Source organism: Nerophis ophidion, linkage group LG01 (assembly GCF_033978795.1).
Source record: "Nerophis ophidion isolate RoL-2023_Sa linkage group LG01, RoL_Noph_v1.0, whole genome shotgun sequence".
In the NCBI taxonomy this organism is placed as follows: domain Eukaryota; kingdom Metazoa; phylum Chordata; class Actinopteri; order Syngnathiformes; family Syngnathidae; genus Nerophis; species Nerophis ophidion.
This window is the reverse complement of record NC_084611.1, coordinates 87,005,554-87,030,001: the sequence shown is the minus strand read 5'-3', so window position 1 is coordinate 87,030,001 and position 24,448 is coordinate 87,005,554. Positions and strand designations below refer to the sequence as shown.

At 39.0% G+C, this 24,448-nt stretch overlaps 1 protein-coding gene across 1 annotated transcript in view; it reads right to left on the bottom strand.

Annotated features, from left to right (window-relative positions):
• The window catches only part of LOC133561329 (voltage-dependent T-type calcium channel subunit alpha-1I-like), a 289,397-nt gene that overhangs the window by 69,899 nt on the left and 195,050 nt on the right, over window positions 1–24,448 (bottom strand). The window contains exons 23-27 of the mRNA XM_061914691.1: window positions 22,119–22,244; window positions 18,714–18,803; window positions 15,671–15,863; window positions 8,677–8,828; window positions 3,357–3,466 (exon numbers count right to left, since the gene is read on the bottom strand). Of these exons, the coding sequence (XP_061770675.1) occupies window positions 3,357–3,466; window positions 8,677–8,828; window positions 15,671–15,863; window positions 18,714–18,803; window positions 22,119–22,244 (671 nt within the window). The remainder of the gene's footprint in view (window positions 1–3,356; window positions 3,467–8,676; window positions 8,829–15,670; window positions 15,864–18,713; window positions 18,804–22,118; window positions 22,245–24,448) is intronic.

Below are 24,448 nucleotides of genomic sequence, written 5' to 3'. Positions count from 1 at the left end.
GGTTTTCTGTGGTGGTTTTTTATAAAGTAAATTAGACTGGATTTGAAAGATTCATGAAGCCTTTTATTCTGTTTCGTGGAATAAGTAAGGGAAACAACTTTTTTCCCAAGAACAAAACAGGGAAAGAGTAATTGTGAAGACCTTTGTATTAGATGAAGAGTACAACTCCAGTTTTGTAACCACCAGATGGGACTTCAACCCACAAAACCTGTCTTAAAAGACCACCCCCGATGGGACTCAAACCCACAATCCCTGGCTTAGGAGGCCAGTGCCTTATCCTTTAGGCCACTGGAGCTTCATAGTTTGTTTAACAGGACTAAAGAATTTATGCAGAAAAGGACCGGTAACCAGTGGAATTTTGGTCTGTCCTTGTGGTCCTCCATCAACTTTAGAACCTTTCTCCAAGGTAAACAAACTCGATCACTGGGGCACACAACCGTCATCTGGAGTCTTAGAAGAGCATCAAAGTAGAAGATGACAGTGGCACACAATCCCTGGCTACAATCCTTGACCAGAAGTTCAAAAAAGCAAATATTTGGCGGTCAAAAACAAAAGAACCCAAAATTCGGAGGCTAGTGCCTTATCCATTGGACCACTGGTTGACATTAATATTGCCAGAAATCCTACAAAAGCCAGGAAGAAAGATTTAACGGGACACTTCGGTTTTCTAAAAAGTAAATCAAACTGGATTTGAAAGATTCATGAGGCCTTTTATTCTGTTTGGCGGAATAAGTAAGGGAAACAACGTTTTTTTCAAGAACACAACAGGGAGAGAGTAATTGTGAAGACACTTGTACTGGTTGAAGAGTACAACTCCAGACTTGTAACTAACTAAGATGAGACTTGAAGTCAAACCCTGTTTTAAATGGTCACCCCAGATCAAACCCACAATCTCTGACTTAAGAGGCCAGTGCCTTATCCATTAGGCCACTGAAGCTCGTTACTTTTCTCAACAGGACTAGAAAATTGACGCAGGATGGGTAGAGGAAGCATTGGAATGGTTATCGGTTAGCCCTGATGGTGACAAAGGACAGCCTTGGCGGAGTCCAACCCTCACTGGAAATGTGTTGCGGACCAAGCTCTGGCACTGATCGTACAGGGAGCGGACCGCCACAATAAGACAGTCCGGTGTTCATAACTTTTATGGACAGAATTTCTAGGCGCAGCCAAGGCGTTGAGGGGTTCCGGTTTGGTGACCGCAGGATTAGGTCTCTGCTTTTTGCAGATGATGTGGTCCTGATGGCTTCATCTGACCGGGATCTTCAGCTCTCACTGGATGGGTTTGCAGCCGAGTGTGAAGCGACCGGAATGAGAATCAGCACCTCCAAGTCCGAGTCCATGGTTCTCGCACGGAAAAGGGTGGAATGCCATCTCCGGGTTGGGGAGGAGACCCTGCCCCAAGTGGAGGAGTTCAAGTACCTAGGAGTCTTGTTCACGAGTGGGGGAGGAGTGGATCGTGAGATCGACAGGCGGATCGGTGCGGCGTCTTCAGTAATGCGGACGTTGTACCGATCCATTGTGGTGAAGAAGGAGCTGAGCCGGAAGGCAAAGCTCTCAATTTACCGGTCGATCTACGTTCCCATCCTCACCTATGGTCATGAGCTTTGGGTCATGACCGAAAGGATAAGATCACGGGTACAAGCGGCCGAAATGAGTTTCCAAGTCTCTCCCTTATAGATAGGGTGAGAAGCTCTGTCATCCGGGAGGAACTCAAAGTAAAGCCGCTGCTCCTTCACATCGAGATGAGCCAGATGAGGTGGTTCGGGCATCTGGTCAGGATGCCACCCGAACGCCTCCCTAGGGAGGTGTTTAGGGCACATCCAACTGGTAGGAGGCCACGGGGAAGACCCAGGACACGTTGGGAAGACTATGTCTCCCGGCTGGCCTGGGAACGCCTCGGGATCCCCGGGAAGAGCTAGACGAAGTGGCTGGGGAGAGGGAAGTCTGGGTTTCCCTGCTTAGGCTGTTGCCCCCGCGACCCGACCTCGGATAAGCGGAAGAAGATGGATGGATAGCCTTGATGGTCCTCCATCAAGTAAAACACATTTTTGAAACCTTTCTTCAAGGTAAACAAACTAGGCCACTGGGGCACACAACTGTCATCTGAAGGCTCAGGAGAGATTCAAAGCAAACGATGACAGTGGACCACAATCCCTGGCTACAGTTCTTGACCAGAAGTTCAACAAAGCAAATGTTTGGGGGTCAAAAACAAAAGAACCCAAAATTCAGAGGCTAATGCCTTACCCATTGTTCCGTAACCACTCCCGATGGGATTTCAACCCACAAACTCTGTCTTATAAGACCGCCCCAAATGGGACTCGGACAAATAATCAATGGCTTGGTAGACCAGTGCCTTATCCATTAGACCAGTGGCAGACCTTAATAGTACCAGCAGGCCTACAAAAGTGAGAAAGAAAGATTTAATGGCGCCTTTTGGTTTTCTGTGGTGGTTCATCAAAAAGTAAGTCAGACTTGATTTGAAAGATTCATGAGGCCTTTGTTTTTGTTTGGTGGAATAAGTAAGGGAGACAAGTTTTTTCTCAAGAACACAACAATTGTAACGAAATTTGTATTGGTTGAAGAGTCCAACATCAGTTCTGTAACCACTCTAGATAAGACTTGAAAACCACAATCCTTGGCAAAGAAGTTCAACAAAGCAAATGTTTGGCGGTCCAAAAACAAAATAACCCAAAATTCAGAAACTACAAAAGCCAGAATGCAAGATCTAACGGGACCCTTTGGTTTTCTTTCAGAAGATTACAGTGACCGACAATCCCTGAGCAGAAGTTGAACAAAGCAAAGGTTCAGCGGTCAAAAACAGAAGAACCAAAAATTCGTAGGCCAGCCCAGCGCCTACAAGAGCAAGAAAGCAAGATTCACAATAATTCCAAATCAGACTAATACTTTTTACTTTTACTCAAGGAAATATTTGGGTGACTACTCCTTACTTTTACTTGAGTAATACATCTCTAAAGTAACAGTACTCTTACTTGAGTACCATTTCTGGCTACTCCACCCACCTCTGCTTCTAATAACGGAGCAACGGACGTAATAATTAATATTTCCACAGAGGATAATGTGAAGTAATATTAAGCAACAGCTGCTCGGCGGGAATATCGATTCCATTAGCATTCTATTTTCTGCACCTGCACAGCTTTAGCGTGGGTGTTTAAAGAAAAAAATAATAATAAATTCCGCTCCAAAAAGAAGATGAAAACCCAACCAAAATGTCACCACCAGCTTGTAGTTGCGGAGAAGACCAGCTTGTCCAAAAGCATTAGTCACGCTTTGCTCACAAGGATCGTCCATTTTCACCCTCCTATTTTAAAGCGTGCGTATTATTGTATTTGGAGTACCTGTCTTTGAAGAAACGGCGGAAGCCGAAGGCCACCAGCTTGAGCGAGGCTTCGATGACAAAGGTGGAGGTGAAGAAGTAGTTGCAGTACTTCAGCGCCGTCTCCAGAGACTGAAAATGGGAAATTGCAGGTTTTTATTCACTCGTTGGAATGTCTTCTTTCGACAATTTCCGGCGTTCAAAAACACATTTTTTTTGTCAGTTTGTGCTAATCAGTAATGGCTTGAGAAAGGAATAACAATCTACCATGAATTGATTAACGTGGACCCCGTCTTAAACGGGCTGAAAAACTTATTCGAATGTTACCATTTAGTGGTCAATTGTAGGGAATATGTACTGTACTGTGCAATCTACTAATAAAAGTTTCAATCAACAACAACAACAACCATGAATTGATTCACATGGACCCCGACTTAAACAAGTTGAAAAACGTATTGGGGTGTTACCATTTAGTGGTCAATTGTACGGAATATGTACTGTACTGTGCAATCTACTAATAAAAGTTTCAATCAACAACAACAGTCATAAATTGATTAACGTGGACTCCGACTTCAACAAGTTGAAAAACTTATTGGGGTGTTACCATTTAGTGGTCAAATGTACGGAATATGTACTGTACTGTGCAATCTACTAATAAAAGTTTCAATCAACAACAACAGTCATAAATTGATTAACGTGGACTCTGACTTCAAAAAGTTGAAAAACTTATTGGGGTGTTACCATTTAGTGGTCAATTGTACGGAATATGTACTGTACTGTGCAATCTACTAATAAAAGTTTCAATCAACAACAACAGCAACAACAACAACAACAGCCATGAATTGATTAATATGGACCCCGACTTAAACAAGTTGAAAAACTTATTGGGGTGTTACCATTTAGTGGTCAATTGTACAGAATATGTACTGTACTGTGCAATCTACTAATACAAGTTTCAATCAACAACAACACAACAACAACATCCACGAATTAATTAACGTGGACTCCGACTTCAACAAGTTGAAAAACTTATTCGGGTGCTACCATTTAGTGGTCAATTGTACGGAATATGTACTGTACTGTGCAATCTACTAATAAAAGTTTCAATCAACAACAACAGCAACAACAACAACAACAGCCATGAATTGATTAACATGGACCCCGACTTAAACAAGTTGAAAAACCTATTGGGGTGTTACCATTTAGTGGTCAATTGTACGGAATATGTACTGTACTGTGCAATCTACTAATAAAAGTTTCAATCAACAACAACAACAGTCATAAATTGATTAACGTGGACACCGACTTACACAAGTTTAAAAACTTATTCCGGTGTTACCATTTAGTGGTCAAATGTACAAAATATGTACTGTACTGTGCAATCTACTAATAAAAGTTTCAATCAACAACAACAGTCATAAATTGATTAACGTGGACTCCGACTTCAACAAGTTGAAAAACTTATTGGGGTGTTACCATTTAGTGGTCAAATGTACGGAATATGTACTGTACTGTGCAATCTACTAATAAAAGTTTCAATCAACAACAACAGTCATAAATTGATTAACGTGGACTCTGACTTCAAAAAGTTGAAAAACTTATTGGGGTGTTACCATTTAGTGGTCAATTGTACGGAATATGTACTGTACTGTGCAATCTACTAATAAAAGTTTCAATCAACAACAACAGCAACAACAACAACAACAGCCATGAATTGATTAATATGGACCCCGACTTAAACAAGTTGAAAAACTTATTGGGGTGTTACCATTTAGTGGTCAATTGTACAGAATATGTACTGTACTGTGCAATCTACTAATACAAGTTTCAATCAACAACAACACAACAACAACATCCACGAATTAATTAACGTGGACTCCGACTTCAACAAGTTGAAAAACTTATTCGGGTGTTACCATTTAGTGGTCAATTGTACGGAATATGTACTGTACTGTGCAATCTACTAATAAAAGTTTCAATCAACAACAACAGCAACAACAACAACAACAGCCATGAATTGATTAACATGGACCCCGACTTAAACAAGTTGAAAAACCTATTGGGGTGTTACCATTTAGTGGTCAATTGTACGGAATATGTACTGTACTGTGCAATCTACTAATAAAAGTTTCAATCAACAACAACAACAGTCATAAATTGATTAACGTGGACACCGACTTACACAAGTTTAAAAACTTATTCCGGTGTTACCATTTAGTGGTCAAATGTACAAAATATGTACTGTACTGTGCAATCTACTAATAAAAGTTTCAATCAACAACAACAACAACAACAGCCATGAATTTATTAACGTGGACCCCGACTTAAACAAGTTGAAAAACTTATTCGGGTGTTACCATTTAGTGGTCAATTGTACGGAATATGTACTGTACTGTGCAATCTACTAATAAAAGTCTCAATCAACAACAACAACAGCCATGAATTGATTAACGTGGACCCCGACTTAAACGAGTTGAAAAACTTATTCGGGTGTTACCATTTAGTGGTCAATTGTACGGAATATGTACTGTACTGTGCAATCTACTAATAAAAGTCTCAATCAACAACAACAACAGCCATGAATTGATTAACGTGGACCCCGACTTAAACGAGTTGAAAAACTTATTCGGGTGTTACCATTTAGTGGTCAATTGTACGGAATATGTACTGTACTGTGCAATCTACTAATACAAGTTTCAATTAACAACAACACAACAACAACAAAATTCAATGTCTAAAAAATTCAGTGAAAAAAAATTTCAGTGGATAAAAAAAATCTGTTTAAAAATTAAGTGTAAAAAAATTAGCGTGTAAAAATATTTAGCGTTTAAAAATTAAAAAAATCCGTGTGTAGATATCCAGTGTAAAAAAATATGTGTAAAATTATATGTACAGAAAGTCAGTGCAAAATAATTCAGTTTATAAACATTCAGTGTAAAGAAAAATTAAATGTATAAAAAATCCAATTTCTAAAAAATTCAGTGAAAAAAAAATTCAGTAGATAAAAAAATCTTTTTGAAAATTAAGTGTAAAAAAATTAGCGTGTAAAAATATTTAGCATTTAAAAATTAGGTGTAAAAAAATTGCGTTTAAAAATATTTAGCATTTAAAAATTAGGTGTAAAAAATTCAGTGTATTAAATTTTACTGTGCAAAAATCGGTGTGTAGATATCCAGCGTAAAAAAAAAAAAATGTAAAAATTATATGTACAGAAAGTCAGTGCAAAATAATTCCGTTCATAAACATTCAGTGTAAAGAAAACTTATATGTATAAAAAATTCAATTTCTAAAAAATTCAGTGAAAAAAAATTCAGTAGATAAAAAAAATCTGGTTAAAAATTAAGTGTAAAAAAACTAGCGTGTAAAAATATTTAGCGTTTAAAAATTAGGTGTAAAAAAATTCTATATATTACATTTTAGTGTACAAAAATCAGTGTGTAGATATCCAGTGTAAACAAATATGTGTAAAAATTATATGTATAGAAAGTCAGTGCAAAATAATTCAGTTTATAAACATTCAGTGTAAAGGAAAATTAAATGTACAAAAAAATTCAGTGAAAAATATAGTGTGTAAAAATTATTCAGTGTTTAAAAATTAGGTGTGAAAAAATTCAGTGTATTACATTTTAGTGTACAAAAATCAGTGTATATAAATCAATTAGCGTGTAAAAATATTTAGCGTTTATAAATTAGGTGTAAAAAAATTCTATGTATTACATTTTAGTGTCCAAAAATCAGTGTATAGATATCCAGTGTAAAAAAATATGTGTAAAATTTATATGTATAGAAAGTCAGTGCAAAATATTTCAATTTATAAACATTCAGTGTAAAGGAAAATTAAATGTACAAAAAAATTCAGTGAAAAATATAGTGTGTAAAAATTATTCAGTGTTTAAAAATTAGGTGTGAAAAAATTCAGTGTATCACATTTTAGTGTACAATAATTAGTGTATATAAATAAATTCAGTGCAAAATAATTCAGTGTATAAAAAATCTGTGTAAAATATTCAGTGTTTTAAAATTCAGTGGACACAATTTTTTTTTTTTTTTTTTTTACACAGAATTTCTATACAACTGATTTTTAGTAATAAAGACACTGATTTAACTCCAATAAAACAAAACAAAAACAATACAGAAAAGCACAATTTAAAGTTTCGTTTTAGGTAAATAGAACGCAGTGGTCTTGAAAAATAAGCTAAATTGGTACAATCGAGGTTGCAGATGTTAAATTTGTTTCGTGCTAATGCAAAGCTAAGCAAATAGTTGTACTTTAAAAAAAAATTCTGTGAAAAATATAGTGTGTAAAAATTATTATTTTTTTAAAAATTAGGTGTAAAAAAATTCAGTGTATCACATTTTAGTGTACAAAAATCAGTGTATATAAATCAATTAGCGTGTAAAAATATTTAGCATTTAAAAATTAGGTGTAAAAAAATTCTATATTACATTTTAGTGTCCAAAAATCAGTGTGTAGATATCCAATGTAAAAAAATATGTGTAAAAATGATATGTATAGAAAGTCAGTGCAAAATATTTCAGTTTATAAACATTCAGTGCAAAGGAAAATTAAATGTACAAAAAAATTCAGTGAAAAATATAGTGTGTAAAAATTATTCAGTGTTTAAAAATTAGGTGTGAAAAAATTCAGTGTATCACATTTTATTTTACAAAAATCAGTGTATATAAATCAATTAGCGTGAAAAAATATTTAGAGTTTAAAAATTAGGTGTAAAAAAATTAATTTATTACATTTTAGTGTCCAAAAATCAGTGTGTAGATATCCAGTGTAAAAAAATATGTGTAAAAATTATATGTACAGAAAGTCAGTGCAAAATAATTCAGTTTATAAACATTCGGCGTAAAGGAAAATTAAAGGTACGAAAAAATTCAGTGAAAAATATAGTGTGTAAAAATTATTCAGTGTTTAAAAATTATGTGTGAAAAAAATCAGTGTATCACATTTTAGTGTACAAAAATCAGTGTATATAAATACATTCAGTGCAAAATAATTCAGTGTATAAAAAATCTGTGTAAAATATTCAGTGTTTTAAAATTCAGTGGACACATTTTTTTTTAATTTTTTTTTTACACAGAATTTCTATACAACTGATTTTTAGTAATAAAGACACTGATTTAACTCCAATAAAACAAAACAAAAACAATACAGAAAAGCACAATTTAAAGTTTCGTTTTAGGTAAATAGAACGCAGTGGTCTTGAAAAATAAGCTAAATTGGTACAATCGAGGTTGCTGCTGTTTTTGTTTCGTGCTAATGCTAAGCTAAGCAAATAGTAAACTGTGCATTGTTTCTGTGGACCCCTTGAGCAACAGGGAGGGCTGACCTGCGGCTGGCTGTAGTGCTCCAGAGACATGGTGATGACGTTGATGCAGATGATGAAGGTGATGACCAGGTCCAGGTAGTGGCTGGTGCACAGCGTGTGGATGGCCAGGCGGGCCGGGCCGTACGAGGAGTAGTAGGGAAGCTTCTGGGCCTCTGGGTTCAGTGAGACGTCACAAGACAAACCATAAAGTCAACAAACTGGACGTTCGTGAATACGAGGCTAAATACCACATCACATCATACCGTAGCGTTGTTGTTAGCATTCCTTGTCCAGAGTATTTGTAAACCATAATAGATAGCATTGTTTTTAGCATTCCTAGCCCAGTTTTGATGGACTATTGTCAAACATCAAGGTTAGCATTGATTTTAACGTGAAGATTCCTAGTCGACGGTTTGGACGGACTGTTGCCGACCTTCATAACTAGCATTGTTTTTAGCCTTAGCATTCCTTGTCCGCAGTTCTGTCAGACTGATGCCGAATGTCATAGTTAGCATTGTTTTTAGCCTTAGCATTCCTTGTCCTCAATTTTGCCAGACTGATTCCGACCATCTTAGTTAGCATTGTCTTTAGCATTAAAATTCCTTGTCCGCAGTTTTGTCAGACGGATGCCGACCATCATAATTAGCATAATTTTTGGCATTAGCATTCCTTGTCCGCAGTTTTATCAGACTGATGCCGACTATCATAGATAGCATTGTTTTTAGCCTTAGCATTCCTTTTCCGCAGTTTTGCCAGACTGATGCCGACCTTCATAGTTAGCATTGTTTTTAGCCTTAGCATTCCTTTACCGCAGTTCTGTCGGACTGATGCCGACCGTCAAATTGAGCATTGTTTTTAGCATTAGCATTCCTTGTCCAGAATTTTGTCAGACTGATGCCGACCATCATAATTAGCATTGTATTTAGCCTTAGCATTCCTTGTCCGCAGTTCTGTCAGACTAATGCCGACCTTCATAGTTAACATTGTTTTTAGCCTTAGCATTCCTTGTCCGCAGTTTTGTCGGACTGATGCCGACCGTCAAAGTTAGCATTGTTTTTAGCATTAGCATTGCTTGTCCGCAGTTTTGTCAGACTGATGCCGACCGTTGTAGTTAGCATTGTTTTTAGCATTAACATTCTTTGTCCGCAGTTTTGTCAGACTGTTTCAGACCTTCATAGTTAGCATTGTTTTTAGCAATAGCATTCCTCGTCCGCAATTTTGTCAGACTAATGCTGACCTCTATAGTTAGCATTGTTTTTAGCCTTAGCATTCCTCGTCCGCAGTTTTGTCAGACTGATGGTGACCATCACAGTTAGCATTGTTTTTAGCATTACCATCCTTGTCCGCAATTTTGTCAGACTGATGCCGACCGTCATAGTTAGCATTGTTTTCCGCCTTAGCATTCCTTGTCCGCAGTTTTGTCAGACTGTTTCCGACCTTCATAGATAGCATTGTTTTTAGCCTTAGCATTCCTTGTCCGCAGTTCTGTCAGACTGATGCCGACTGTCATAGTTAGCAATGTTTTCAGCTTTAGCATTCCTTATCCACAGTTTTGTCAAACTGTTTCCGACTTTCAAAGTTAGCATTGTTTTTAGCTTTAGCATTCCTTTTCCGCAGTTTGGTCAGACTGTTTCCGGCCTTCATAGATAGCATTGTTTTTAGCCTTAGCATTCCTTGTCCGCAGTTCTGTTACGCTGATGCCGACCTCTATAGTTAGCATTGTTTTTAGCCTTAGCATTCCTCGTCCGCAGTTTTGACAAACTGATGCCGACCATCATAGTTAGCATTGTTTTTAGCATTAGCATACTTGTTCGCAATTTTGTCGGACTGATGCCGACCATCATAGTTAGCATTGTTTTTAGCCTTAGCATTCCTTGACCGCAGTTTTGTCAGATTGTTTCCGATTTTCATAGATAGCATTGTTTTTAGCCTTAGCATTCCTTGTCCGCAGTTATGTTACGCTGATGCCGACCTCTATAGTTAGCATTGTTTTTAGCCTTAGCATTCCTCGTCCGCAGTTTTGTCAGACTGTTTCCGACCATCATAGTTAGCATTGTTTTTAGCCTTAGCATTCCCTGTCCTCGGTTCTGTCAGACTGATGCCGACCATCATAGTTAGCATTGTTTTTAGCCTTAGCATTCCTTGTCCGCAGTTTTGTCAGACTGTTTCCGACCTTCATAGATAGCATTGTTTTTATCATTAGCATTCCTTGTCGTCAATTTTGACAGACTGATTCCGACCATCATAGTTAGCATTGTTTTTAGCATTAAAATTCCTTGTCCGCAGTTTTGTCGGACTAATGCCGACTATCATAATTAGCATAATTTTTGGCATTAGCATTCCTTGTCCGCAGTTTTATCAGACTGTCATAGTTAGCAATGTTTTCAGCTTTAGCATTCCTTGTCCAAAGTTTGGTCAAACTGTTTCCGACTTTCAAAGTTAGCATTGTTTTTAGCCTTAGCATTCCCTGTCCACAGTTTTGTCAAACTCTTTCCGACTTTCAAAGTTAGCATTGTTTTTAGCCTTAGCGTTCCTTTTCCGCAGTTTTGCCAGACTAATGCCGACCTCTATAGTTAGCATTGTTTTTAGCCTTAGCATTCCTCGTCCGCAGTTTTGTCAGACTGATGCTGACCATCACAGTTAGCATTGTTTTTAGCATTAGCATCCTTGTCCGCAATTTCGTCAGACTGATGCCGACCGTCATAGTTAGCATTGTTTTCCGCCTTAGCATTCCTTTTCCGCAGTTTTGCCAGACTGATACCGACCTTCATAGTTAGCATTGTTTTTAGCCTTAGCATTCCTTGTCCGCAGTTTTGTCAGACTGATGCCGACCATCTTAGTTAGCATTGTTTTTAGCATTACAATTCCTTGTCCGCACTTTTGTCGGACTGATGCCGACCATCATAATTAGCATAATTTATGGCATTAGCATTCCTTGTCCGCAGTTTTATCAGACTGATGCCGACTCTCACAGTTAGCAATGTTTTCAACTTTAGCATTCCTTGTCCATTTGTCAAACTGTTTCCGACCTTCAAAGTTAGCATTGATTTTAGCCTTAACGTTCCTTTTCCGCAATTTTGTCAGACTGTTTCCGACCTTCATAGATAGCATAGTTTTTAGCCTTAGCATTCCTTGTCCGCAGTTCTGTTACGCTGATGCCGAACTCTATAGTTAGCATTGTTTTTAGCCTTAGCATTCCTTGTCCGCAGTTTTGTCGGACTGATGCCAACGATCATAGTTAGCATTGTTTTTAGCATTAGCATCCTTGTCCGCAATTTTGTCAGACTGATGCCGACCATCATAGTTAGCATTGTTTTCCGCCTTAGCATTCCTTTTCCGCCATTTTGTCAGACTGATTCCGACCTTCATAGATAGCATTGTTTTTATCCTTAGCATTCCTTGTCCGCAGGTCCGTCAGACTGATTCCGACCATCATAGTTAGCATTGTTTTTAGCATTAAAATTCCTTGTCCGCAGTTTTGTCGGACTGATGCCGACTATCATAATTAGCATAATTTTTGGCATTAGCATTCCTTGTCCGCAGTTTTATCAGACTGTCATAGTTAGCAATGTTTTCAGCTTTAGCATTCCTTGTCCAAAGTTTGGTCAAACTGTTTCCGACTTTCAAAGTTAGCATTGTTTTTAGCCTTAGCATTCCCTGTCCACAGTTTTGTCAAACTCTTTCCGACTTTCAAAGTTAGCATTGTTTTTAGCCTTAACGTTCCTTTTCCGCAGTTTTGCCAGACTGATGCCGACCTTCATAGATAGCATTGTTTTTAGCCTTAGCATTCCTTGCACGCAGTTTTGTCAGACTGATGCTGACCATTACAGTTAGTATTGTTTTTAGCATTAGCATCCTTGTCCGCAATTTTGTCAGACTAATGCCGACCTCTATAGTTAGCATTGTTTTTGGCCTTAGCATTCCTCGTCCGCAGTTTTGTCAGACTGATGCTGACCATCACAGTTAGCATTGTTTTTAGCATTACCATCCTTGTCCGCAATTTTGTCAGACTGATGCCGACCGTCATAGTTAGCATTGTTTTCCGCCTCAGCATTCCTTGTCCACAGTTTTGTCAAACTGTTTCCGACTTTCAAAGTTAGCATTGTTTTTAGCCTTAGCATTCCTTGTACGCAGTTTTGTCAGACTGATGCTGACCATTACAGTTAGTATTGTTTTTAGCATTAGCATCCTTGTCCGCAATTTTGTCAGACTAATGCCGACCTCTATAGTTAGCATTGTTTTTGGCCTTAGCATTCCTCGTCCGCAGTTTTGTCAGACTGATGCTGACCATCACAGTTAGCATTGTTTTTAGCATTACCATCCTTGTCCGCAATTTTGTCAGACTGATGCCGACCGTCATAGTTAGCATTGTTTTCCGCCTTAGCATTCCTTGTCCACAGTTTTGTCAAACTGTTTCCGACTTTCAAAGTTAGCATTGTTTTTAGCCTTAGCATTCCTTGTACGCAGTTTTGTCGGACTGATGCTGACCATCACAGTTAGCATTGTTTTTAGCATTACCATCCTTGTCCGCAATTTTGTCAGACTGATGCCGACCGTCATAGTTAGCATTGTTTTCCGCCTTAGCATTCCTTGTCCACAGTTTTGTCAAACTGTTTCCGACTTTCAAAGTTAGCATTGTTTTTAGCCTTAGCATTCCTTGTCCTCAATTTTGCCGGACTGATTTCGACCATCATAGTTAGCATTGCTTTTAGCCTTAGCATTCTTTGTCCGCAGTTTTGTCAGACTGATGCCGACCATCATAATTAGCATAATTTTTGGCATTAGCATTCCTTGTCCGCAGTTTTATCAGACTGATGCCGACTGTCATAGTTAGCAATGTTTTCAGCCTTAGCATTCCTTGTCCACAGTTTTGTCAAACTGTTTCCGACTTTCAAAGTTAGCATTGTTTTTAGCCTTAGCGTTCCTTTTTCCGCAGTTTTGCCAGACTGTTTCCGACCTCTACAGTTAGCATTGCTTTTAGCCTTAGCATTCCTCGTCCGCTGTTTTGTCAGACTGATGCCGATCATCATAGTTAGCATTGTTTTCCGCCTTAGCATTCCTTTTCCGCAGTTTTGTCAGACTGATTCCGACCTTCATAGATAGCATTGTTTTAAGCCTTAGCATTCCCTGTCCGCAGTTCTGTCAGACTGATGCCGACCATCATAGTTAACATTGTTTTTATCATTAACATTCCTTGTCCGCAGTTTTGTCAGACTGTTTCCGACCATCATAGTTAGCATTGTTTTTAGCCTTAGCATTCCTTGACCGCAGTTTTGTCAGATTGTTTCCGACTTTCATAGATAGCATTGTTTTTAGCCTTAGCATTCCTTGTCCGCAGTTATGTTACGCTGATGCCGACCTCTATAGTTAGCATTGTTTTTAGCCTTAGCATTCCTTGTCCGCAGTTATGTTACGCTGATGCCGACCTCTATAGTTAGCATTGTTTTTAGCCTTAGCATTCCTCATCTGCAGTTTTGTCGGACTGATGCCGACCATCATAGTTAGCATTGTTTTCCGCCTTAGCATTCCTTTTCCGCCATTTTGTCAGACTGATTCCGACCTTCATAGATAGCATTGTTTTTAGCCTTAGCATTCCTTGTCGTCAATTTTGCCAGACTGATTCCGACCATCATAGTTAGCATTGTTTTTAGCATTAAAATTTCTTGTTCGCAGTTTTGTCAGACTGATGCAGACCATCATAATTAGCATAATTTTTGGCATTAGCGTTCCTTGTCCGCAGTTTTATCAGACTGATGCCGACTATCATAGTTAGCAATGTTTTCAGCTTAAGCATTCCTTGTCCACAGTTTTGTCAAACTGTTTCCGACTTTCAAAGTTAGCATTGTTTTTGTCCTTAGCATTCCTTGTCCGCAGTTCTGTCAGACTGATGCCGACCTCTATAGTTAGCATTGTTTTTAGCCTTAGCATTCCTCGTCCGCAGTTTTGTCGGACTGATGCCGACCTTCATAGTTAGCATTGTTTTTAGCCTTAGCATTCCTTGTCCGCAGTTTTGCCAGACTGTTTCCGAATTTCATAGTTGGCATTGTTTTTAGCCTTAGCATTCCTTGTCTGCATTTCTGTCGGACTGATGCCGACCGTCAAAGTGAGCATTGTTTTTAGCATTAGCATTCCTTGTCCAGAATTTTGTCAAACTGATGCCGACCATGATAATTAGCATTGTTTTTAGCCTTATCATTCCTTGTCCGCAGTTCTGTCAGACTAATGCCGACCTTCATAGTTAATATTGTTTTTAGCCTTAGCATTCCTTGTGCGCAGTTTTGTCGGACTGTTGTAGAGGACGTTAAAGTTTTTAGCATTAGAATTCCTAATCCACAGTTTCGAAGGACTCACCGTCAACAGTCATCATTAGCATTGTTTTTAGTATTGGCGTTCCTAGTCCGCAGTTTTGTCAGACTTATGCCAACCGTCATCGTTAGCATTGTTTTTTGCATCAGTGTACCTAGTCCACAGTTTTGAAGGACTACCGTCATTTGTCATATTTAGCATTTTTTTTAGCATTAGCATTCCTAGCCCACTGTTTCGAAGGACTCACCGTCAAAAGTCATCATTAGCATTGTTTTTAGTATTGGCGTTCCTAGTCCGCAGTTTTGTCAGACTTATGCCAACCGTCATCGTTAGCATTGTTTTTAGCATCAGTGTACCTAGTCCACAGTTGCCGGATGGAGAGCACAGTCATCATTAGCTCGGTGTTTAACGTTAAATCAAATACACGATGTGTATTATTAAACAATTAATATTTAACACCACGTGAACACACACCAAAGTACTGGAAATTGGTACCGTTGAGTACCCTCACCCACTCACCAGGAGTTGGTACTGCGTTGGTGTAAGTGTAAACGGTACCCATCCTTTGAGATACTAGAGATATGATTTAAGTATAGGCAGTGGCAGAGTTCTGGTATGTAAACAAACTGCTCTGTAAACATTAGCATTAGCATTAGCATTAGCATTAGCATCAGCATCCTCCCCCCACCAAGCCCTCCATCAAACTTACTCCTCCTCTTCTTCTCCATGCGGCGCTGGCGCTTCTCCTCGCGCCGCCGAGCCTCCTCCACCTCCTGGTGCTGCCGACACTTGTGGAAGTTCTCCACGACCACGCCCACGAACATGTTGAGCACGAAGAAGCTGACGATGAGCAGGAAGGAGATGAAGTAGAGCAGCATCCAGGGGCTGGTGTTGGTCACCGGCTGCGGGGCGGCCACAACAACAACAACAGGAGGTTAGGGGGGGATGAAGTGGGTGCGTGGTTTTTTCTTTGGCTTTTTGAGGAGCGTTTGGCGATGACTCACAATCCAAGCATCGGCATGCGCGCCCTCGCTTGATAGTTAACATTTTCTAATTTATCACAGGGACGTGGAAACCTGAAAAGTCTAAGTATGCTTGAGGCATTTTGGTATGTTTTTATTTTGTAAAAAAAACCAACAATATTTCTTGTATCCAAAGACAAAACTTAGTGTCAGCTTTGTGTTATAAGTGAATAAGTATTTTATTATCAATTTTTTTTTTTATTTTCTTAATAATGAATTATCATCAATGATCAATTCTCATTAAATTCAGAGTTGTTTTTTTGCAACATTTTTTCTGTTGTTTTTTCCCCTGTATTAATATAATAATAATAATAATAAAAATGTGGAACTCCATAACCTAGTGTGTCTGCCTTTAGAAATATATTAATGTTCACTTCCACAACGAACAGTCTTTATTCTTGTTGATTTAATTTTCAAATTAATTATTTATAAATGGTTATCATTATTTTTTAACTATCTAACTAATTCACAATTTTGGGGGGGATTTTTTAAATTTAATTTGAATTTAATTGTATTTTATTTTTATTTCGAGCGCCTTTAATATTTTAGATCAGACGTGTCTAACGTTTTTCCACCAAGGTTTGCATACTGAAAAGTCAACGTACATGCGGGGGCTATTTTGATATTTATTTATTTAAAAAACAATACTAAAAGAGATATTATGTATATTTAGAAAACAAACTTTGTATCAGCTTTATATATATATATATATATATATATATATATATATATATATATATTTATATATATACAGTATATATATATGTATATATATATATATATATACATATATATATATATATATATATATGGATATATATAAATATATATATATATATATATATATATATATGTATATATATATATATATATATATATATATATATATATATATATATATGTATATATATGAATATATGTTGCGTTTTTATACATCACGTTTCCAAATTGATTTGAACATAAACATATATATATGCATATATTTATAGATACATATGTATATATATATATACATATATATATATATATATATATATATATATATATATATATATATATATATATATATATATATATATATATATATATATATATGTTATTTATTATTTTAAAACAATTTTTTGGAAATGTTTTAATCAATTTGGAATTGGGATGTATAAGAATCACAATTCCAATTTGAACTTGAATTTTGAGAAATTTGAACATCTTATTATTTTCTTTATTTTTTATTTACCTTTTTTTCAGGAGAAAATTATTAATCGGGATGATTAAAAAAAAAAATTACGATTTCGGCTGTGAATAAATATTTCCATGCAACCATTTTAATGACATTTCAAGTCAGAACGACCGGTATCGGCGATACTCGCCCTGGGGTCGATACCCAAAATCCCCAGTATCGCCCACCCCTATTGAACGGGTTCAATCTAGACTTTAGACAACCGGATTAAGGTTAGGGCTGTGGAAAAAAACAACAAATTGCGAGGAAGCAACGTTTTTCTTGACTTAAATTGAAATATAAAAATGCCACTCCACTAATATTTTTGTTTATATCAAGTATATAAAGTATATAAAGTACGTAAAGTGTATAAAGTGCATAAAGTATATAAAGTGCATAAAGTATATAAAGTGCATAAAGTGTAATTTCCAAACATGAACAATATCTCTTTAAGGGTCCTTTGTGTGAGCTCTACTCGAGTGCCGTCCAATTATCTCAAAGTCAGGTGGCCGGCGGGTTCCGTGTTGTCAGAGGAGCACGCCGGGCGCCGTCTCCGTGCAGGTGGTCATTACACGGGGTCCTCGCCAAACAGCGCCCGGGGGGGTCGAGGGTCACACAAAGCACGGATGAGACTTTCATTTGCTGGCGCTCTTGAAGGCTGAAATTGGATCAGTCCTTCACTTGTCTCCGCCCCCTCAGACCGAGGAAGGGAGGGACACTGCCATTGTTGACTTAATGGACTTCACACATGCCCCACCCACTTTCATCGTGATGAGGTCAGAGGTCATGTGATACGGCGGGAAAACCGTATCCCCGTACGGGCGTTTAATCTCGATATCGATAATTGTGCGAAAGTCCAAGAATAGCAAATTCCATCCATCCATTTCTTAGCGCTTTTCCCTTTTGGGGTCGCTGGAGCCTATCTCAGCTGAATTCGGGCGGAAGGCGGGGTACCCCCATGACAAGTGGCCACCTCTTCGCAGAGCATAGCAAACTCAACACCAAAAAACCTATTTATTTGTTTTTATTCCACAGCCCGAAACGGCTCGAGTATCAAAATGTTCGGCTCGACCGGGAATCTTGAGACCCCCCCCACCCAGGCATTGAAAAAGAAAACATAATTTAATGTCCAAAAATGTAAAAATAAAGAAGAAACACAAACGAGGAACAAACAAAGTGGAAGCAGGGAACAGGAATCAGGATCCAGGGAATCAGCTAGCAACGACACGACACAACAATACTCCAACACCGAGTGGAGGACAAAGCAGGTTTAAATAGTACCTGGCTGATTAACACCAGGTGTGGCCAGGTGCCAATCAGCCACAGCTGAGGGGACAGCACTCAGGGAGACGAACAGGAAACAGAACCAAAACAAGAGCGCTGACAGGAAATACAACCAACGTTTTATCGAACACATTCTTTTATCGATTATCGATTACGCGTCTATCGTGATATATAACGTTATCGTTTTATCGTCCAGCCCTCGTTGTAAGCTCAACTGTTGTGTGTGTTACCTGCTGGTCTATCCCCACCGCATCCAGTCCATGGTACATGATGTTGACCCACCCGTCTTTGGAGGCCAGGACAAACAAGGACATCAGAGCCTTGGAGAGACACACACACACACACACACACACACACACACACACACACACACACACACACACGCACACACACACACACTATAAAAATGGGAGCCATTACCTCCCTGCTTGGCACTCAACATAAAGGGTTGGAATTGAGGGTTAAAATCATCAAAAATTATTTCCCGGGCGTGGCCACCGCTGCTGCTCACTGCTCCCCTCACCTCCCAGGGGGTGATCAAGGTTGATGGGTCAAATGCAGAGAATCATTTTGCCACAACTTGTGTGTGTGTGAGACAGTCATTGGTACTTTAACTTTTATTTTAATTTATTCTGGTTTGTCACATCATTTAAAGTGGCCTGCCATTTCATTCAATGTGGTATGTCACATCATTTAGTGTGGCCCGTCATGTGATTCAGAGTGACCTTCTACATCATTTATCGTGGTCTGCCACATCATTTAACATGGTCCTTCACGTCACTTAAATTGGCCTGCCATGTATTTTAAGGGGGTATGTCATGTTATTTAGTGTGGCCCGTCATGTTATTCGGAGTGGACTTCCACATCATTTAACGTGGTCCGTCATGTCATTTAAAGTGACCTGCCATATCATTCAATGTGGTATGTCTCGTCATTTAGTGTGGCCCGCCACATCATTTAATTTGGACTGTCACATCACTTAATGTGGCCCGCCATTCATTCAATGTGGTCTGTCATTTCACTTAAAGTGACCCGCCATGTCATTCAATGTGGTCTGTCACATCATTTATTGTGGCCCGCCATATCATTGAATGTGGTCCGCAACATCATGTAGGTGGTCGGTCACATCATATATTGTGGCCCGCCACTTCATTAAATCTGGTCTGTCACGTCATTTAAAATGGTCTGTCATGTCATTTAAATTGGCCCGCCATGGCATTCAATGTGGTCTGCGACATCATTCAGTGTGGCCCATCATGTCATTCAGTGTGGCTTTCCACATAATTTAAAGTGGTCTGTCACATCATTTAAAGTGGCCCGCCACATCATTGAATGTGGTCCGCATCATCATTTAATATGGTCGGTCACATCATTTAAAATGGTTTGTCACGCCATTTAAAGTGGCCCGCCATGGCATTCAGTGTGGTCTGCCATCTCATTTATTGTGGCCCGTCATGTCATTCAGCATGGCCTTCCACAAAATTTAAAGTGGTCTGTCACATCATTAAAGTGGCCCGCCAAATCATTGAATGTGGTCCGCAACATCATGTAGGTGGTCAGTCACATCATTTATTGTGGTCAGTCACATCATTTATATCGGCCCGCCACATCATTTAATCTGGTCTGTCACATCATTTAAAATGGTCCGTCACGTCATTTAATTTGGCCTGACATGACATTCAGTGTGGCCTTCCACATCATTAAATGTGGTCCGTCACATCATTTAATGTGGCCCGCCATATCACTGAATGTGGTCCGCAACATCATTTAGGTGGTGGGTCACATCATTTTTTGTGGCGCTCCACATCATTTAATCTGGTCTGTGACATCATTTAAAATGGTCCGACATGGCATTCAGTGTGGCTTTCCACATCATTTAAAGTGGTCTGTCACATCATTTAAAGTAGCCCGCCACATCACTGAATGTGGTCCGCATCATCATTTAATATGGTCGGCCACATCATTTAAAATGGTTCGTCACGTCATTTAAAGTGGCCCGCCATGGCATTCAGTGTGGTCTGCCTTCTCATTTATAGTGGCCCGTCATGTCATTCAGCATGGCTTTCCACAAAATTTAAAGTGGTCTGTCGCATCATTAAAGTGGCCCGCCAAATCATTGAATGTGGTCCGCAACATCATGTAGGTGGTCAGTCACATCATTTACTGTTGTCAGTCACATCATTTATATCGGCCCGCCACGTCATTTAATCTGGTCTGTCACATCATTTAAAATGGTCCGTCACGTCATTTAATTTGGCCTGACATGGCATTCAGCGTGGCCTTCCACATCATTGAATGTGGTCCGTCACATCATTTAACGTGGCCCGCCATATCACTGAATGTGGTCCGCAACATCATTTAGGTGGTGGGTCACATCATTTTTTGTGGCGCTCCACATCATTTAATCTGGTCTGTGACATCATTTAAAATGGTCCGACATGGCATTCAGTGTGGCTTTCCACATCATTTAAAGTGGTCAGTCACATCATTTAATTTGGCCCGCCACATCACTGAAAGTGGTCCGCATCATCATTTAAGTGGTCGGTCACGTCATTTATTGTGGCACTCCACGTCATTTAAGCTGGTCTGTCACGTCATGTAAAATGGCCCGTCACATTATTTAAAGTGGCCCACCATGTCATTCAATGTGGTCTGCCACATCATTTATCGTGGCCTGTCATATCATTCAGTGTGGTCTTCCAGGTCATATAATGTGGTCTGTCACATCTTTTAAATTGGCCCGCCATATCTTTGAACGTGGTCCGTAACATCATATAAGTGGTCGCTCGCATCATTTAATCTGGTCTGTCACGTCATTTAAAGTGGCCCGCCATTGCATTCAGTGTGGTCTGCCACATCATTCAGTGCGGACCGTCATGTCATTCAGTGTGGCCTTACATGTCATTTAAAGTGGTCCGCAACAACATTTAAGTGGTCGGTCACATTATTTATTGTGGCTCGCCACGTCATTTAATCCGGTCTGTCACAAAGTTTAAAATGGTCCGTCACGTCATTTAAAGTGGCCTGCCATGGCATTCAGTGTGGTCTGTCACATCATTTAACGTGGCCCGCCATTTAATTCAGTGTGGCCTTCCATGTCATTTAATGTGGTCCGTCACATCATTTAAAGTGGCCCGCCATATCATTGAACGTGGTCTGTAACATCATATAAGTGGTCCGCAACAACATTTAAGTGGTCGGTCACATCATTTATTGTGGCCCAACACTGGTTCGCCACATCATTAATGTGGCCCGCCATGTCATTTAATGTGGTCCGTCACATTATTTTACATAGTCCGCCACACAAATAAACTGGCCCTTTGAGGCGTAATTGGGACCTGGCCTCTTGATCAAAATGGGAGTTTGGCACCCCTTTACACCAGGCTTCGCTACACATCTTAAATTAAAGCATCCATCATTGTTAGCATGTAGCTCACATAGCTACGCTGGGGCAGCTAGCGTAAGTGTGCGCCACTCCATAACGTTTCTACATGTGATACATGACGACTAATATGTTGGGCAAGTGCACAATAGCGCTTCTCGGAGCGGAGACACACAATTGTAAGAAAGTCGGACGCCATTTCGTTAGTGAGCGGAATGGAGACGCTGACAGGTGTGTGTTCGCGGCCTCGTACCTGTCCGAGGTTGTCAAAGTTGTATTTGTGATGAACCCATCGGTAGTTGGCAGCCAAGCAGTCGGACTTGTTGGTGATGTTCTTCACGTCGGGGCCCACGCAGTAGTAGAACTTGCCTTTGAACAGCTGACACACACACACACACACACACACACACACACACACACACACACACACACACACACACACACACACACACACACACTGGTTATCATTTGGAATGGGGACCAAGTTTTTGATCGTGACTTGTGGGGACCATCCTTTCTACAGATGAAGTAATGTGCTGTTCAGACTTACTGAGGACCCTGGGGAAAAAGAGTTAATATGGCTCATGGGGACCAAATTTAAATAATTTTGCATAATTCACACAAATGTGTACGTGACTACTGAGGACCATTTCAAAAAAAAAAAAAGGAAATGCAAATGTCACACTCAAACTGACCAGTAAATATGTTTTATGGGTCAAAGCTTAAAAAAATCACTTAGGCATCTTCAGAATGGATCTGACTATCATTTAAAATGGTTTCCCTCTAGGGGTCCTGTTTTTTGGTCCCCATACCGTCAGAGGTCCCCTAAGTCAGGTGTGTCCAAAGTACGGCCCGGGGGGTCACTTGCGGCCCACAGGTAATTTTTTAACGGCCCCACGGCACATTTAAAAAATACGTAAAAAGTGATATAAAGGAGAAAACTGGTGAAATGTAACAAGAAAATGTTGCAATGTTCACTCCAATTAAAAAATAATAATGAATCAAAATCAATGTCATTATGAATTATTGACCTATTCAAGGCTCCAATTACGTCACGTTTAATTTTCCACTTTGAGATATTTTGGGGGAAAAATGTTGCATATTTTGTGTTTTGCCAAATAAAAAACTGAGCTTTTTTTTTTTTAAAGAAGGGCCTAAAATATACAAACAAAAAACGTAAACAACAATAAAACTTAAAATTGACGGATATATCTGAAGTTGATCTCGAGATTATTGTGCTAAAAATAAACAGTAAAAAAAAATACATAATTTATTTTTTAACACTTTAATGGGTAGGACCCTTTTGGATCCCCAATTATTTTTGTGTGATTTGTTTTTAAGTGTCATTGCTCAAAAAATAATAATGAAGCAAAATCCAAAATTAAGGCTCCAATTATTATATAATCTCAAATATTCCACCTAAAAAAGTTATTGGGTGAAAATGTTGCATATTTTGTGTTTATTCCATTTTTTTTTTCTAATGTTGATCTAGAGCAGGGGTAGGGAACCTATGGCTCCAGAGCCAGATGTGGCTCTTTTGATGACTGCATCTGTCTCTCGGATAAATCTTAGCTGACATTGCTTAACATGATAAGTAATGAATAATTCCGCTGGTAATCACAGTGTTAAAAATAGTTTAAATAATAAAACATTCTCATGCATTTTAATCCAAACATCCTTTTTCTATCGCACCTGTCCAAAATGTCGCATTAATGGTAAGAAGTATTATATTTATTATTGGTTAACTTTGGAGTAACACTGGTATTAAGTGAAGTGAAGTGAATTATATTTATATAGCGCTTTTCTCAAATGATTCAAAGCGCTTTACATAGTGAAACCCAATATCTAAGTTACTGTCACACCTATGGATTTTGTTTTTGTCATGTTATGTTTTTGATTTTGGACAATCAGTCACGTTTTGCACTTCCTGGTTTTGTTTGTTTCCACGCCAACCTCATTAGTTTTCACCTGTCACGTCCCTGTTCTCAGCCTCACCTGTTTTCACTAATCATCACAGCTATTTAAGTCACTCTTTTTCTTGTCTTCGTCCTGGGATCCTCACACTCGCACGCACCCTATCCATGCTGTTCAAACCTTCACGTCCTCGCCCGCAGTTTCATGCCGAGTAAGTTTATGTATTTATGCCGCAGTGCTATTTTTGTTTTGTATGTTCATAGTTCATTCATGCCAATCGAGCAAGTGTTTTTGTTTCCTGTTTATATTTTGTAGCCAAGTTTTATACCTCCTTGTGAGCGCCCTTAGTTTGATTATTTTTGATTATAGTGTTTGTTTATTTAATAAATCATGTACCTGAATTCATGCCTGACTCGTCCCAGATCATCCTTGCATCGAGGAAGCACAAACATCCACAGCCCAAGCCTGACAGTTACATTTAAACCAGTGTGGGTGGCACTGGGACCTTGTGGGTAAAGTGTCTTGCCCAAGGACACAACGGCAGTGACTAGGATGGCGGAAGCGGGAATCGAACCCGCAACCTTCAAATTGCTGATACGGCCACTCTACCAAGTATAATATAGAGTATAATAAGAGACTTATTATACTCTAAAAATGTTTGTCTTACTT